The sequence below is a fragment of the Lactuca saligna genome, chromosome 4, assembly GCF_052625555.1.
Source record: "Lactuca saligna cultivar CGN05327 chromosome 4, ASM5262555v1, whole genome shotgun sequence".
Lineage (NCBI taxonomy): Eukaryota > Viridiplantae > Streptophyta > Magnoliopsida > Asterales > Asteraceae > Lactuca > Lactuca saligna.
In genome coordinates, this window is record NC_136420.1 from 24,226,538 (window position 1) to 24,245,164 (window position 18,627).

The following is an 18,627-nucleotide window of genomic DNA, read 5'->3' on the forward strand; positions in this document are numbered from 1 at the left end:
TACTTTACCTTGAGTAGGTAACCAGAGTTAAGTGACAGAATATCTGTATGCTATGTGTGTTATGTGTTGTACTGCATTATCTCTATGTGATTACGTTGTGCATGTTTACAGAGTTAGAACCGGAAGGTTCACAGAGTTAGAACCTGAGGGTTCACAGAGTATGGGTGCACGGACCCACATAGTTATAGCCTCGAGTGGCTAATATGTGTTATATGTGGTATTTTGGGGAAGTCACTAAGCTTTGTGCTTATAGTGTTTAATGTTATTGTTTCAGGTACTAGTGACGACCGCGGGAAGGCGTCGGCTTGATCCGTACACACATGGAGTTTATGTATATTTGTGATCTTGGGAGTTGTATCTACTTGAATTGAATAAATAAATATGGTTGTTTTATGAATATTAAATGAAATATGTTTTATGAAAAATTGAAAATTTTGTTTTGAAATTCTTGGTGTTACAAACCTTTTAAATGCTTTTGCATGCTTTTAAATGCTTTTATGGGGAGGAATACAAGTTAAATATCATAGTTATTATATCAATCACACGTGATTTATAACTATCAAACATATGAAAATTGCTATGCTTTCAAACTGTCTTATCAATCAAACTACCTTTAAATCATTTTATAAATTGACATCAAGTCATGATTATTTATTGTTTCAAACCCTTTAAATGTATTACAAAAACCTCTTTTCCACTTATGTATTCTTAAAAACCATATCTATACACTTATGTAGTAAGTATACATATATATATATATATATATATATATATATATATATATATATATATATATATATATATGTATGTATTGACAAGATAGTTGTGACTTCAACTCCAACACTTTGTGTAGCAAAAGTGTATAAACATACATGAACGCTTCAAAATACATTACTAGTAAACTATAATAGGTATAGTTTAGGAGATACTACTTGCTATTCCTAGTACAATTGGAACACACAAGAGTCAGTTCATTCATGAGTCTATGCAAATATACTACATACTATATGAAGAGATACTATTACATATTATATGAAGAGATACTATTACCTACTATATGAAGTGATACTACTACATACTATATGAAGAGATACTATTACATACTATATGAAAAGATACTATTACATACTATATGGGACTGGCCATTCCACACCATGCTGTTAGCTACAGTAGGAAACTGCACATCGACGGATGTCTATGGTTGTACTGTTCGGCGAGTTACCAAGACGTGTTTATCCTAAGACAAAAGGATAAGATTTTAATGATTATATATTTTTCCCGTTTACTTTTATCATGTGACACATTCACATAAACGATTAGGTAGACTATATTTTGACAATAATAATTGTACATGGGTAGGGGAGGAACTCAATAGGGGTTGGGAGGGGCCATGGCCCCTCTGCTTTTGTGGCTTCTTAGTACTAGTATAATACTTGATCTAAATCCTCAAAAACCTGACAGCGAAACTTTGTTAAGAAAACTAATTAATTCCATAAAGAAACCAAAAAGCTAATCTAAATACCTGATTTACCACTTAATAACTTAATCATCTCAAACGAAACCCTAAAGTGTGTAGGCATTACGTTGTTGCCGCTCATGATGATCACCATAGTAAATCAGTTCTTGTTTTGCTTTTGTGCGACTTAGAGAAATGAGAATGGAGAAAGAAGAAAGTCTTATTGCTTTTTGTTTTTGAAGGAGATTATTAGAGAAATACTATAGAGTATATATGTTTTTATATTGTTTCTTTTGCAGCTTTTTCTGAAAGCATACAGTATGCTAGTATAATACTCCTTTTGCATAGAAAATGGATACGATATCTTTTGATTATGAATCTCAATTTTATTTATAATTATAATATTTATCCAAGTTTTTGGATCATTATTATCAGTTTGTTTAATATATTTTAAATTTTATTTGTTTAGAATAAGTCTTAAGTTTCCGTATCCCAAACCCAACAAAACAATTAAACAAAAGTATTAGAATCAGAAAAGCAAAGCAATTATTTGAGAATTGAGATGTCTATTTGTTAAAATTTTAGTTTATATCGTTTAATGTTAACTGTTTGTAATTTTTGTTATATAGTAAGTTAACATGAAAAAACAATACTATGTTTTTTAGGTGTTTAAATAAAACATACAAGTTTTTTTTAAGATCACGATAAATCACAACTTTTTTTAAAAAACAACTCGTAAATTTACTCTCTGTGATACTGAGAATCGATCCAAAAAATAATAGATCATTTGTTTAGCTTTATTTTGAAATTTTTGTTCCCCCCCCCCCCCCCAATTGTAACGTCTGTGTTCTGCCCATGTACATGGGGAAAAACCTTCATTCATAGGGAGAAGCAAACCTCCAAAACTGTCGAGTCTTGGTAGAAGACTACATTTTATACTAGTAGGAAATATGGGATTTTCTAGGGTTTTCATACTTATACGAACTTTTTCATCAAGCATTTACAAGTCTTTTCTTTACAGTTTTACAAATCAAATACACTAAAATCTTATGAATTCACCAGCTTAAATACTGATCTACGCTTTCAAAATAACTTGTATTTTCAGGTCATCGGTAGACAGGTATCGGTGACAGGTTTTGAGAAGACGGAGCACAGACAAGACTCGTCTTTTATTTTGATCATTCATTTTTGGTGTCTATTACACTACAAAGAACACACATGTATTAAAACTTTACTATTAATTCAATGGATGATGTTGTTGCTTGTTTACTACTTTGCATTATTATGATACTTTACATGAAGTCCTCCATCCTAGAACATTTCCGCATTCTTGGTTTTGGGGTGTGACAAGTAGCGCATGCCAAACTCGTCCTGTGAGCTCGGAAGGATTCCAGATACAAGCTAAGAGTCGGGTAGGGCATACCAGACTCGTACTATGGGCTTAGTGGCAATCCAGATGTGAGTTGTGGGCCCAGAAGGCAAGCCAGACTCACACTGAGGGCCCAGGGGTAATCCAGTCTGTACGTTGTAGACCCATTACATGTTGTTATATGTATATGTTCTATTTGTAGTGTATTAGTATTTTGGTGGAACTCACTAAGCTTTGGGCTTACAGTTTCAGGTACATCAGATGATCGCACGAAGTAAAGGCATGATCATACATCTCCTCATTTTTTATGACTATGTTTCTGGGATACTCTGATATAGAACTGTTTTGAAAATAAATTTGTAATAACTATTGATTTCTAAATGTTTTAAAAAGTCTAAATTTGGCATGATTTTTATGGATGTTACAAATGTCGTAGGTAATATCTGATTAGATGAACTCTTGCATCTACTCGTTAATTAGCTCAGTACCTGCACCTAAGCGGAAACCAGATCTAGAACCTCCTTCCTGAGTGCTCATCACCAAACTAAAATACAACACACAAATGATCAGAACATAACCAAAAATTCTTATCCAACAAGCTTCCTAGATTCTCCAAGACTCTTCCCGATTCGAGTATGGATCCAGTGCCTTTAGTAGAATGGACCCAATACTACCTTCCACACTTATCCATACTTTCCTTAAGAATCATCACGAATCCTCTAACTCGCCTCCTCAAAATGATGCACCAATTGATCGCTAAACAACATTGCTAAACCCACTGAAGCATTTCCTACGATCTCTTAGGTTTCCGGCCTCAACTTGCCATCAGCTGCTAAAAGATTCTCACCAATGCCAACTAACTGCCTCATGAATGTAGTCACGTGTAACAGAGATCAAATAATCCTTCGAGTAAAAGATTCAACCCCAGAACGGTGAACTCAGACAAGAGCTGAGCAATAGGGTCAAATATATCACTATGAGATTATTTAACCTGTGCAACATGTGACTTAGCATATTCGCTTAGTAATTGATCCACATCACTAAGAGTCCTACAAATCACAAAGCAAGCATCATTCGGGAAACGAAAAATCTAACTAGCATACGCTAATCAAGCCGTTCCATCCCCTTATCTAAAATCCATACTAGCATGCAATCCTAAAAGCTCACACAATCAGGCATATAAAGGCATCTCTCCTATCATGAAATCCTAAGCAGATCCTTAGCCCTAATCTAGCATGCGATTCTCATAATCAAATAACATAATAAACATGTATGTGTATACTGGGAACCACATACTTGAGCTCGGCAGATTACACACATCATATCTTTTTCTTTTTTTAGAAACCCCTTTTATAAGACATTTTTTTATGAAAAAACTACCAAACCCTTAGTTTGAGTTCAGGCACACCCGAGAGTATGCCCAAATCCCTCGAACCAAGGCTCTGATACAAACTTGTAACATCCCAAAATATCAAGGTAAAATTTTCATTTTTAACACAATCAAAACACCCACTTATCATTTGGTTTAAAAATTAGAAGTATTTTATAATAAAACATTTATCAGAGTACAATCTCAAAATCACATAGTTGTAGAAAAACATGGTTGCATGCGCTACGATCAATTCGGGCCCTTCCCTTTTAAACCAAAGGTACCTAAAACCATAGACAACAACTATAAGCACAAAGCTTAGTGAGTTCCCCCAAAATACCACATATCATACATATTATACGAGTCATACATATCATACATATCAAACATGCAATAGTATGTGCTACATGCTAACAATAGTCTTTCGGTTCAGCTACAAGCCGTATCATGGTCTTTCCTTGCCAGGACGGGAGCCAAAACCATGGGTCTTACAAACAAGTTCCAGGAGCCACCTCCTCGTCTTCCATGCAAGCATCACAAAGACAACTAGCATACAACCTACATCTAACTATCTACTTAACTGTCAGGGTCCAAACCCTAGTCTTGCATAGGATTTTCCAGGAGCCACCTTCGGGTCTTTCATACAAATGCCAAGGGCCAGCCCCTGGTATTTCCATGGTGAATAAGCCAATGAGCCGAAATTGGTACCTTCAACCCATTATACAATAAGGGGACTCACCTCAGATACCTGGAACCCACGGATAAAACTCTGATTGTAGATCCATAAAATCCATGTGCTATCAAATAGCAAAATGACCACCAATTAATAATCGAGTCCTGACTTAGACTTAGAGTCCAAATTATGGGAAAAGTCATTTTTACCCTTTCTCTAACTTGGCCCAAGGCCAAGATCCAAACCAGTTGTCTAAAAGCCCAAAATCTAACGTAATCACCCAAGGCCCACATATGGCCTAATTTTCCAAATTGGTCCTAATCCCTTTCATGGGCCTTTTCCAAAAAAGTCCAACAAAATCTCAACAGTCCAACACATGCATTCTGATGGCCCAAAATGGCCCAATACAAACAAGCCCACTCAAGCCCAAAAGAAATCCAACCTGCTAAGTACGTTTGGCGTACTCAGCCTGTACGGACATCATACAACTTAAAAGGCTTATACGCACAACAACTTAAAAGGCTTATACACACAACATGCACGCGTGTACGCCCCGCGTACTCACTAGCTTGGCCAACTTTCCCAACTCAACTCTTAATCTAATAATACTTCGATCCAATCTCAAATCTGACTTCCCCAAGGTGGTTAATCATACAAAGTTGCCAACTTTATGTGCATGCATCGCTAAATGGGGATCTAGAGCTCAAACGTTTCTTCCTACCCCCACACCACCGATGCCTTAATCAACTAAGACCTTCAAGTTTCTTCCTTCCACCGCTTTTCTTTTTCGATCGGAATGAATTAGTGTCCAGAACACGTGTTATGTCCCCTCTTCCACCTCCCCGGCTTCCAATCAGATGTCTATACCTTTTCCACTTTTTAAGAGTTCCTCAATTTTGAGTCTTCTTTCAATTGATTTCTATATGATGGTAGCCCATTGCACTGTTTCTCTCATAACATCGCAACCTATCGGCTTATGCTTCTGGATCGACTCCTCTAATTACCTTCTAATCAATTGATGAGGTCGACGCATACTACTTCTTCGATGGCGGTTTAGGTAAAGGACGGCGGTAGTCGTATTTTACTCCAGTCAAGAAGGAACTACCAATTTTGTACTGGACTCGATCTTGAAGGTAAACTTGAAACCCTATAATTGATAATTTCTATTGAGATCCTGAAATTTGTGATATTCGTGATATATGATGAAATTTTTTTCCAGACGATTGATAATGGTCACTTTGAAGGAGGTTACAAAGCACAACAACCCTACACACCGACGACACCCCAGGCACCAACAACCAACCTTTGGTTATAGACGACAAGGAGATTTTGAGGCGAATCAAGATTTCCGAAGCTAACAGACAGTGTAGGCGCTATATAGCTTAATTTCACAGGTTATATATATTCAATATTATGCTTCTTACTATATACCACGCTTCTAACATCCATATATTTGCAGAAACCCATGGGAATAATTTATTTAAAACCACAAAAATGGCAATAGTTGATGGACAATTTGTCATTATGTGACTCATGGCTATATCACATGAGTCTGCATATTGTATAATTTCATGTCACAGTCTTCTATTATTGCTACGATAATTATCAAGATTTCATTTTGCAAATCTTTTTTAATGCTTGATTTTACTCTCATGTGTTTATGGATAAGCTATGAAAACAAGATCTCATGCTTGAAAATTTTGTTGAATGAGTTCTAATTTTCATTAATGGTATTTTTTTATCATAAAAACATATGCTACATAAAATTTGAAACCTGTGTATTAAAAATTAGTGATATTAAAGCATCTAAAATCAATGGTTCTTCACTTTTCAGCCTTAAGAAACTATATTGTGTCACACCCCAAATAATCATTTTCTTTAAACCGTTCACAATTATGATTTTTTGGGTTAATGTTGGATAACAAAAATTTTGTAGTTTAAGGTCTTCTTTCATGTTGTGATATGTGTGATAGGAAATTAGTCCATGATCATGAAACATTAAATACGTTCTTCAAATTCATATATACTTAAGTACTTATACCCTATAATATGGTTATATATAATTGTTTTGCTCTTAAATTGCAAACCAATCTTCTAAATGATTTTCTAATCTTTGTTGATAGTGAATATGAAACAATCCAAGCAAATTTGTTTCAATGTTTTTGGGTGTTATGAAGTTGGGTGGTCAAGCAAATCCGTTTCAATGTTTCCTCACTTATGTGTTTGAATGTAGGCATTGTTGATATTGACTCAAATTTTCCAGCAAGCTAAGGGTTCTTCTACTTTCCCCATGCTCACCACCAAACGGTGTTTTTATGAAAGCCTGAATTCCCAAATGGTTGTATTGTCCCCCCTGTAATATTTTTTCCTAAGTATATGGTGACGTTTATTAAAAAAAGAGTATTTCTCTATAACAAATTAATCGACTTACTAAAAAACAGAAGGTAATCGGATAATGTATACTTCAACGGGCTAAAAAAAAGCCATGTATATCACACCATTAGATGACGTGATTGGTCGAGTGTGGGAATGAAAGTGAAATCATAAAAGGACTAAATTATCCTTGCTACCACTAATGATTCTGGTGTTCATGCTAACAACAATAATAAATACAATCTTTTGGTTTGATTTTTTTTGTACCTAAACAATATTGTATTTTCAAGATTTTGTGATTTTTGTAGGTATTGGGAGAACCCGGGAGTGGAGGATCATCAAAACCATCTACGGTAGATACTATCAAGAACCGGCAAAAATCTAACCCAAAAAAACTCATCGGAAACATGGAACAATCTGTCAACTACGTATTCTTCTTTTGAATATCTAAATTTCATAAGCAAATAGTTGTACTACTGTCAGATTTATACAAACTGTTGTTGATCATTGTTGCATGCATAAATCAGAGAACGTCATTGTCATTCTTTTCGACCGTATTATATAAAACTATAGATTAAATGCAATAAATGGAAATGTAGTTTTATTTATTTGATTATCATAGCATTGTACTTTTGCTTCTTTCTAATACAACATTGTACTTCATCAAATACCTTTGACCCATGCGGAACGTGGGTTCACCCTCTAGTTATTTGTGTCGACATAGCAAACATTTGTAAGACTCTAATTGTGCTTCCTTGGGGAAAAAATTAATAAATTTTTAAAAAATGTCAGAATCCAGATATAGATGAAAACTAACAATATTTAAATGAAATCAGTAAGAATTAAAGCAAATTGAAAATTGTTGTGACCATAAAGCTTGCAAAGACAAATGGAATATCAGGAAGCCACCATAGTTCCAATAAATGGTCTGAAGTTTTCCTAACTGCAGCTAGAGGTGCACAAACCGTTTTTTTTTTCCAAACCGGTTCGGGTCAGGTCAACAAAGTTAACACCCGTTCAAGCCTAAACCGGTTCGTCAATAAAAATATGTGAATTTTGCAAACCGGTTCCATTAGGTTCCAAACCGGTTCATATGAAACCGATTCGAAAAAAGAAACCACTTGTATGAAATATGGTTTGAAGCAGGTAGAGTTTGACAGTAAGCAATAAGTTGTCTGCATGCATTTCACGTAAAAAAAACTCCATCTCTTTTGTTACTGTTAAGCTAAATTCCAATACAATTGCAATACCAACATTGTAAGAACACAACATCATATTATGAGATACCAAAGAAAGAGAAGGCAATGTTTCTTTTTGAAACAATTGCTCCTTTCTTGTTGGTTCAGGTGCACCAAAAAAGGAGATAAAATTGTGCAGGGGTAAAATGGTCAACCATGGTTTGTGCAGGAATTTCACATGGAAAGTATAAAGTTGTCCCCTTCTTTAAGCATGCTTTGCCTTCTAGAAACAATTGCTCAATCCTTTAAGCATGCTTTGCTTTTGTTGCCTCGTTAATCCTTTTGTTTGCTTCAATTAGCTTTTGTTAAAATATATATATTTAGGTAACTTCGAAAAACCGATTCTACACCGGTTCTAAACAGGTTCTGCAAACCGGTTCTCATTAAAGCGGTTCTAAACCGGTGCCAACATATATATTTCTAAACCTATACAAACTGGCGGTTTGGATCTGCATCGGATTGGTTCTAGCTTGGGTCGGGGGTGAACCGGTTTTCAGTTCGGAAACCGGTTCGGATCGTGAATCGGTTTTTTTGTGCACCTCTAGCAGCAGCTGAAACTTTTTTCTTTAAAAAAGTAGAAGCTTCATCTGCAATAAAAAATAAGAAATCCAAATCAAGACTTGTACATAAACAGAGGTCAATGTACTAACAAATACATACGGTATCCTCACTAACAAAATGAGGAAAAGATTGTGGTCATATTTTCAACAAAACCCTAAACTAACAAAACAATAAGAAAAAAACTCCAAGACACATTCAAACAGAAGAATCAATTACAAATTTCCAATAAAAATAAGTGAAACAATTATTAAACTATTAAAAAGTATATCAGGTTTAGTTGTGCTTGATATCATTTCTAATTTCTTACTTAAACGTTGATAAAACCAGCTAGTTGATCAAAATTGGTCACCATGTTCATATCCAACCCAGTCACTGATAGACATGGAACCAAAAAATAGGATACAAAAATCGATATAAGGAGATATGGAATACAAGGCTATGGGTTGGTTTCTTAAAACAAAAAAGATGGGAGTGACAAACCTGCTCCATAATCCTTTGTACATCATGAGCAAGGCCTTTTTCCCATAAGAAAAACACAAAAACGAAAAACAGACACCCATACCCATTAAAACAGAGAATTATACAAAACACAAAAAATAAAAAAAATTCCTACTTTTACTTCATCAACGGTTGTTCCTCCTTCTACAACTTACTCCTAATTATGTTGTTCAACGAAATGGTCATGCCTAAGTTGTCCAAACCATACCCGTAAATCCAAATAAAAACTAAATCAAATAGGGATAAAATTGATGTTTCTGGTGTCCAGATTTAGATCCAAATCCATAAATCGATACACATACATAGTTAAAAACAGATGTTTAGATAGTGAAGGTTCAGAGAGAGACCTTGGTGGTATTCATTTTGATTCTTTAGATTGAAGATGTTTTGGGGTTTACAGATCGATAAAAGTATCATTTTAGGGAAAAAAAATTCTTCCTAGAACTTCTCACCAAATTCAAAATACTCAATCTGGCCTCTACTTAAACTCTCTATCTTTTTTCTCTTTTCGAGTTTGATCCGCCTTGCTTCATATGTGTTTGTACAGACATATTGGAAGCTACTTTTGGACCCAAATTGATTTGGAAGCAAATCTAGGGTGACCTTCGGTTCACGTTGTAAGCTACAAAGTATATACCACCAAATGTTAACTAATAAGTGTAAATATGATGAAAAAATATGTTGACGTAAAGCAGATATCAGGGCAAGCAACCCAAGCGATAAACTCTTAAATACTCTAGCAGCGCGATTTTGAGGATTTACAGATGGGGGATTGGTGGTGACGATGGGTATGGCGAACCCTAGGACATCGGTGATAGTGGCTGATGTTTGGATGATCGTTAATGCTGTAAAGGTCTCGATTGATCGATTCAATTGGACGAAGATGAAGAGCAAGTCAATATATGCAGAATTTAAGATATTTGCTGGAGCGTATTTGGATGAAAAAGTTTTCAAATTTTGAATGAACCGTGAATTAAAGGAAGAATATCGGATTTATAAGTATTAAAATAAGGTGGTTAAAGTTTAATATTATTTTATTAATGGTTACTTGTACAATTAGCTTAATGGTTTGGACGTCTTAAAAAAATAATATTATTAAATCCAATCTATTTTTAAAAATAGTTAGATTTGTTTTATAAGATAGTTAAGATATATATATATAAAGTTTGGGCTTCATATGGCTAATTGCCAACCCAAAAACAAACATGAAATTGCATAAATAGAATACTACCACTTTGACCGAAGAATATATATACCCTTTTTTTTATTCAAATGTCGTTTTTTTAATAGTTCCTTCAATGCGTAGTTGCATACTGTTTATCATGGTAGACTGTACCATCTCTATGGTATACCAATGGTTAAGTTTAGGGGTTGTTTTGAAACTTGTAATTGGAGTGATTAGCTTGTATGCCCTTTTAAGTTTTAACATTTGGCAGTTTTATTTTTTTTATTTTTTATTTTTTTTAATATATCACCGTTTCCAAAAAATTCATTAGTTGTCACCAAGTTAGTTAATTAATTAATTTTTGCTGTTATCCTTTATTTACTCGATTACTTCATTAATGTTTTGTTTTCATAATAGAAATTATATTTTTATCGTTGGTTTCTAATAAATTAGGTTATCATTGGTAGTATGGTTTTTTACATCGAAAAAGATATTTTTAAGCTTCTCAGTTTAGATTCTATTTTTAGATGATTTTAAGGATGTAAGAGAATATTATGTGCAATTTAAATGGACAATTTAATTTAGAATGTATATATTCTCACATTTTGTTATCATTTGAAGTATTTTTCTACTCGTTCATATTTTGTAAATTATTTAGAATATCCTAAAACGAATTTCGGCTATGCCACAACACCATATTCTTTTATGTGTGACCACATGCTCAAATCTATTCGGTTCATCAAAGGGCCAACCGATATCATACTCCAAAATTAAAGTAATAAATTCCAATTTTGATTATACGTGGTTATCACCAACTTTCGTATTATATCTTATAGTAGTCATTATGTCTACATTGTTCATCTAAGGCAGACCATGAGGAGGTGCAGGGTGTATAATCGTACATGTCCGTCTTGTCAAAGGCTCAACTTTTTCTTTTTTTTACGTTAATATATTTTTCCAATGAAAATCCAAAGCTCATTAGTTGGAACCATATGGCTTATGTAACGGTTGTGTCGCATCGTCCCTGATTATTTGTAAATAGACAAAAAAAAAATTATCCTAGTCTATTAGGTATCGAATCTTATTGCAGTATTAATGAATTTGGTTTACATAAAAAAAATTTAAGGGCCCGTTTATTTTCTTTGGATCGGGCTTTTAAAATCAATGTACAGCGGTGACTACATCAAAACATAATGATATGCTAGCTCAGAAGCCAACATATACCATAATGTCTAACGATACTAAAACCCATCTCAGCACTTTCAAGATTCACTTATCGACACGATTCAAGAATGGACATCAATCCAAAAAAAAAATATACCATACATCGGGCCTACAATTATACAACTAGAAATTGTTTATTGATTATTATACAATAAATATCAAGTAAAAGAATTAATTTCCGTAACCCTATACCGCAACTATCCAAATTTACAATGTACAAACAACAATCTAAATCAAAATACATTATGTACCCAAAATCATCTCTCAAGATGACGATCCAAATTATACAAATTATTATCTCTTGCTACCGAACGAGCAGTCAACCCCACAGTCATCCTCGGCCTTATCGACCTTTGTCTAACCATATTACAATACTCAGGATCTTCACCATGACCTTCATGCCTTATCCATTGCACCATTCCATGGTACCCTGGAAAGAACCTCACTTGAATCGCCTTAATACCAAAATACGGTATCAAAGAAGCAATCACTACAAAAAGAGTCACAACCCAATACGAAGGAGCAGGTGCAAGTGTCTCCACAAACACTTCATATGCAGTAGTTGAAATCGAAGCCGGGAGTGCACCATAAGCTAACAGGAAGACGTACCACAGGATTACACCTCCCCAGATGAAGATGTGTTGGATTAAGGTGAAGTAACTAACGGCTAGTGCCATCTGGCAGTTAACTACCCATACGATGCATGTGTACATTGTGGCCCCCACAATCTCCATCCCGGCTGTTTTTCCATTTTTGTCGTATGATTCGGGGTTTAAGGCTGTGATGCAGAGGAAAAAGATGATTATGCCACTTATTAGCCCGTTGAGCATCCAGCTGAAGATTCGACGCCATCTGAAGAGTGTGTTTTGTACACCTTCTTGGTATAGCAAAGGGAACTGTAAAAAGAATAAAATGATGTTTAATAAATATTTAATAACATCATGCAAAAATTTAGGGCTTAAGGGGAATTTCCCTAACTTTATCTATTAAGTCGATCATTTTGTATCAACTCAAAAAGTAACATACAAATGTAGTTCATCGATAATGATGTCTGTCTGGATAAAGTGTTGTATACTGTATACATACAATATGTTTCTTTTTTAGACCGAATAAATCATTAAACCGTCTGAATGAGACTAAATTACCATTTTACCCTTACATTCCAACAAACAAATTGTTTTAACAATATTCATCAGTTTTAACATGAGAATAGTCGCAAGGAAAAATGAAAGGTTAGTGCCTTAATACTTTAAGCCCATTAAGTCAAAAAGAAAAAACCCTAATAAGTCTTATCTCCATTAAATCGGTTAAATAAAAAAAGATAAAATATTTGAATTTTCAATACCTTGAGACAAAATCGAGAAGATACATCTTGATCAAATACTCCCAATGCAATGACAGGAAGCGATGTGAAGAAGACATTGTAAAGAGACAAATACCAATCATTATACGCAGGTTGAGCTGAGAATGATGCATAAGCTTCATACAAGAAAATCGTGGTTCCAAATACGATGTTTTTATAGAAAAAATAGCATATCTGCAAAAATTAAACCAAGAAAATCAATCAAATATTCAATTTACGACATACCCTTGTGCATCAAATTTAGGGATTTTTTTTTTTTTACCATTGAAGAAATTCTTCGGTAAGACCAATGTCCATGGACTAATAGCAATCGTTCCAAAAACCGGAATTGAGCAATTGAGATGTCACTCGACATAACCGCCTGCATTCCCTCAACTCCACTGATTCCGATTCCGATGTCGGCTTCTTGAATCATTCCGACATCGTTAGCTCCATCGCCGATTGCTAATGTCGTCTTTCCGGTTCCCTCTTTAACAAGTCGTGTAACCAATGCCTTTTGTTTTGGTGATGAACGACAACAAATAACAGAAGCACATCCAACTGCAAGTTCTAAAAACTCGTTTTTTGTGTCATCGTTTAAAGCATACGCAAGAGATTTTCCATCAATGATCAAAGCATATGCTTCAGACTTTGAAGCTTTCATCTGAGCTATTCCTTCTGATATCTGTTTCTCAACACTAGCTTTCGAAACCTTCCCAATGACATTTTTATCCCCGGCTTTTTCTGCTTCTATGATTTCCGGCGACTCCAATGTTATTACTATCTGTTTCATTCCTTGTCTAAGCAAACTACAAGCAAAACTGCGAAAAGAGAACACAAATTTTGTTATTTAACTTCAAAATTGACAAGATTTATAGATATCTATGTTCAATTGCGTTATGAGTGATGAAAAGTTAAAGTTTTGATGATGAAGAAAACCCTAAATCGACATCAAATTTGAATGCTGAAAGTACTAATTTTGACTTTCGAAAGTTAAGAAACAGAGTATGAATAAAAGTACGAAAAGCTTACCCAATATTAATGGCTGTTTCCATTTTATCACCAGTTAAAACCCATATCTTGATTCCAGCTTGAGCAAGTTTGTCAATGCATTCTGGAACCCCTTTTTGAAGTTTATCCTCAACAGCAGTTGCTCCAAGAAGTATCAAATCTTTCTCAATCGCATCTGTCACTTCACTTATCAAATCATCTCTTTCTGCACTAATCGAGTTTTTAGCTTCTGTGAATTTCTCATTGAATTCTTTGTATTCTTTGTCATCGAGTTCACGATATGCAAGTATTAAAGTCCTTAACCCTGCATCCGCATATTCATTCACATGTTCTCTTGTTTTCTCTTCGAATTCTCTCCCGTTTTTTGATAGTCTTTCGAACATCACACTGAAAAAAAAAAAAAAAAATAGAAAATGAATAAGAGTAAATGACCATTTTACCCTTACATTCCACAAAAACTTGGATAGTTCATAGTTGTTTACTAACCTGTCAGCACCTTTAGAAAGTAATAATAGCTTTCCTTCATCATCCCTTACAATAACAGACATTCTCTTTCGTGTACTATTAAACTCTAGAACATTCAAAAGTTCATACGATCTGTAAAATAACAGATAATTAAAACATAAGTATACTTTAAATTCGATAATAAAAGTTACCCATAAAACAAAAAGAATAAGATCAAACCTTTCGACATTTTTCTTCGATTTAGGATCAAACTCCATAAAACAGACACTTGTGTGTGTCCGTTTATAGAATTGAAACCCGAGTTCTCGAGCTGCAATCACGAAAGCTGCTTCATCAGGTGACTCAGCTTCATAAGTCACTTTCCCTGTTTCTTCATCAACATCAGGTATGGCTGTATGACAAATTGCTAATAATCGAAGAAACTTTTGTATCACTTCAGAATGTGGTTCGTGAACCCATCTCCCATTTGTAATCCTTTCATCTTCAAAGTTGTATCCTTTCACTGATAAATGAGAAAACGCATCTTTTTCATCTTCAAGAAATCGAAATGGAGACCCTGTTTTTTTAGCCATGGCTCTTTCAACTTCTGTAACTTTACGCCCGTAAGCTGTCCCTGCTACTGAGCATTTGATGAACTCCATCGAGTTCATTGTCAAAGTTCCTGTTTTATCTGATAAAATTGTATCAATTTGACCAAGTTCTTCGGTCAAATTTGATGTTCTAGCATGCGCGGGTTTATCAGATTCTTCATCGTACATATCAATGTCGTTGTTGATGAAAATCGTCTGCAATACTTTCACCATTTCAATTGAAACATACAGAGAGATGGGAATTAAGTAGCTGTATAGCATCACTGCTGTGAGGAAGTGATAGATTGCTGCCATGGGAGCTCGTTCAGGATCAAAGAAGATATCAGAATCGTCTGGTCTTAAATACCATCTTTTCATTCGATCACCATCTAAATCGTCTCTAGTTACAATCCCGAAATAGATCGACCCTACAAAAGCCATTAGAAACAAGACGAAGAACAAGAAATAGATGATGTTATCCATTCGTCTCTCGATTCTGCTTCTTTTTGAAGGTGGGTCCGTTGAATTTTGGATGACTTTCGTGTCATGACCAGTGAAGATCACGGCGCCATAGATGTAATCTGTGTTTCGAAGCTTGGAATCTCGTAAAAGAAGCTGTTGAGGTGAAAGTGGATATCGTTGTTCTTGAAACATCATTGTTCCAACGAACGTGTATAAACTTGCGTTTGGATCTTCGCATCTTACTGTAGCTTTGAAGTTGTTAAACTTTGAATCTTCGTTGATTGAAGAAGTTACGTCTAATGATTGTTTTAACTTCAAATTCGTTTCGCCATCTAGATTCATCGTTTCAACGTAACAGATTGCGTCATCGTAGCTTGATGAAAGCAAAAGAAGATCGGCAGGGAAGAATTCGTCTTTTTCTACTTTCACTATATCACCCACTCTTAGTTTCTTCCATTGGCTCGATTCGAAAACTCCCCCACCACGATGAACTTGAACTTTTCGATTATTAACCTCATGATCCTGATAAAAGAATTGAAATTTCGAAATTAAATGAGGTTTAACTTTCTATATCATGAAATTAATCATCAAAAATCTAAATTTCATACTTATGGACATACCTGCTGTTGTCTTTGCCAATCTTCGATCCCTTCTTTCACCATTGTAGCACCAATGACGATAATAAGAGGAAGAACAGCACTAACAGGTGAATAAGGAGCTAATGGTGTAAAAGCTAAGATCCCAGTAACAAGAAAGTAGAAATTAGCGACTCTTCTAAACTGTTCAAACAATGATTTTGGGAGAAATGTTACTGGTGTGTACTTTGTTAACCTCACATAATTATCGGCGTAATTTTGAATCACGCCCTCTGATCCACCATTTTCATTGCAATAAATAACCCTTGAAAACCCAGGCCCTCCAATCTGTGAATGATCCTCTTCGAATGCACCTCTCCTAAATGAGTACATCTTGCTAAGATGTACCTTCTTTTTCCTCCCATGAGCCATTTTTACTGAAAATTCTTTCAGTAGAACTTGTTCTTACAAATACCCAGATGAAGAATCAATCGAAAACAACAGAAGAATGGTGTTTTTTACACCTTCGGATTGAAGGGGCTCAAGCAAGAATTCGGCACCCACTAAAACCGAGAAAATATAAGATGAAGATGAACCAGGTAAACCCCAGAAAACTAGCTGTGTAGACCCGCGAATTCTAATGAATGTAAATTAAAGGGGACCCCAAATTAAAGCTATGGTGTTTATGGAGAAAGAATGAAAGAATGAAATGTTTGGAAACTGTAAACTAGATACCAAAGATATAAATGGGGCTTAAAGAAGAACAAGAAGATAAGAAAACGTGAGTCAATTAGGACTTTTATCACAGACTAGAAGGTTTGAATGAGACTGTGTTGACTTCAAAATTAGGCTCAATAAACGCGCATGTCTGCCGTATGGAAATTACAGAACTTTCAACAATCACCAACCAAAAACGAAAAAAAAAAAAAAATCAACAATAAACATTTCAGGTCTTCGTGTATCAGACAAAGTCAGAAACTATAATTAACCATCTAGAAAATTTATTTTTCTTAAAGATTAATATTTCTTCAATTTTTTCGTTTTCACTATTTTACCGGTAATTAAAAAAAATACATCGAAAGAAACTTGAACTTTTTTTCTTCTAGAAGAACCTTTATATTTGATTTAAAAAAAAAATGTTTGAACCAACATTTTTATTTTGCTTATAATTTCTCTGGTTCTGTTCTTTGCACATGGTGTTCTCGGTAGTTTTCATCATTAAAATTTGAAGTAAATGTTAGAGTATTCTCGGCCGGTCTCTTCTTCTTCGGATCACTTTACGAGTCAAACTCTTCCGATACTGTTTCCGCCTCCCTCCGATGGTACTTTCTCCGTCGAACAACCTCTCTCTCTCTCTCTCTCTCTCAACACTACAATCGCCAATCTTGCCTGAATTGGCTCCGTCCGCCGTAGCTTAAGCCATCTTTCTTTCATGTTGCCTTCCTCCGGACGCTATTGTCGTCAGTTCTCTTCTTCTTCAACAAAACCGCATATGGACGCCGCTTGTTCTCTCTATTTCTTCGACGATCAGTCATTGTTAGTCGTCATCGTTGGAGCTCTGTCACCACCACTACTATCTATATCTATGTTTTTTTTTTATGTTTTTTTCCCTTTCCTCCCAATCAAACTATAAGGAGATGTTAGTGATTAGAGTTTAGGTCAAAGTCCCTTAAGGTTTAGCCATTAAGGTTTAGGTATTCTTTATATATTCCTATCTAATTATCTTTTGAGCAGTGAAGCAATCTATTATCTTACGAGCAAAATGTATATCAAAATCTATTTGCTTATGTTCAAATATTGTTGCGGTGAAGAACTTTAGTCTAGACTTACATGATATCTTATATTGTCTTCAGAATTAAACAAAAAGATAGCTCTTGAACTTCAATCTATGTTTGGAAATTTAATTTCAGATTTCTATAATATGATCCATAATTATCTCATTTGATTTCTTTGAAACTCATTTTTTACTATCAACAGTGATAATAGTTATAATTAAGTCAACAAATTTGTAGGCATTACATTGTTATTTATTTTTAAATTATCAAGAACAAAACCTTTAGTTAGCAAATAAAGAACATTCAGTCTCCAAAGTAGCATGCATATAGTTATTAGTCTCTACGTTAGCGCATATGAAACCATTTGAGATATGATTACATCCATGTTAGTAAAGACAGGACCTTCAGACTCCAAATTAGCATAAGCGAAACCATTTGTTATACAATTCCATCCATGATTATGTGTCTACAATTTTGGAGGGTAGAGGTTATGTGTCTGCTA

At 34.7% G+C, this 18,627-nt stretch overlaps 1 protein-coding gene and 1 long non-coding RNA gene across 3 annotated transcripts; both read right to left on the reverse strand.

The window, feature by feature from the left end:
- Nucleotides 1-8,400: 8,400 nt before the first annotated feature.
- On the reverse strand, nt 8,401-10,494 carry LOC145041393 (uncharacterized). Of its 2 annotated transcripts, none has more exons than XR_013680175.1 (2): nt 9,885-10,494; nt 8,401-9,065 (listed from the first exon to the last, which is right to left on the reverse strand). It is a non-coding gene; the product is annotated as an uncharacterized LOC145041393 (long non-coding RNA). The 2 variants fall into 2 exon arrangements; XR_013680174.1 differs by having other exon boundaries at nt 9,520-10,494.
- A 1,547-nt stretch (nt 10,495-12,041) lies between these two features.
- On the reverse strand, nt 12,042-17,086 carry LOC145041394 (putative phospholipid-transporting ATPase 9). Its single transcript, XM_078989423.1, has 7 exons — nt 16,396-17,086; nt 14,964-16,297; nt 14,766-14,876; nt 14,301-14,666; nt 13,552-14,089; nt 13,272-13,463; nt 12,042-12,822 (listed from the first exon to the last, which is right to left on the reverse strand). Exons 1-7 carry the CDS (start codon nt 16,780-16,782, stop codon nt 12,184-12,186), a joined length of 3,567 nt encoding a protein of 1,188 aa, XP_078845549.1. The 5' UTR covers nt 16,783-17,086; the 3' UTR covers nt 12,042-12,183.
- Between the last annotated feature and the right edge of the window lie 1,541 nt (nt 17,087-18,627).

What these genes read in the sequence shown, in the direction of transcription:
- LOC145041394 (XM_078989423.1), bottom strand. Translation starts at nt 16,782, where the DNA reads ATGGCTCATGGGAGGAAAAAGAAGGTACATCTTAGCAAGATGTACTCA. An exon ending in TCGAAGAAAAATGTCGAAAG is followed by an intron (nt 14,877 to 14,963) that starts GTTTGATCTTAT and finishes GTTATTTTACAG; the next exon opens with ATCGTATGAACTTTTGAATG. An exon ending in GAAACAGCCATTAATATTGG is followed by an intron (nt 14,090 to 14,300) that starts GTAAGCTTTTCG and finishes CTCTTTTCGCAG; the next exon opens with TTTTGCTTGTAGTTTGCTTA.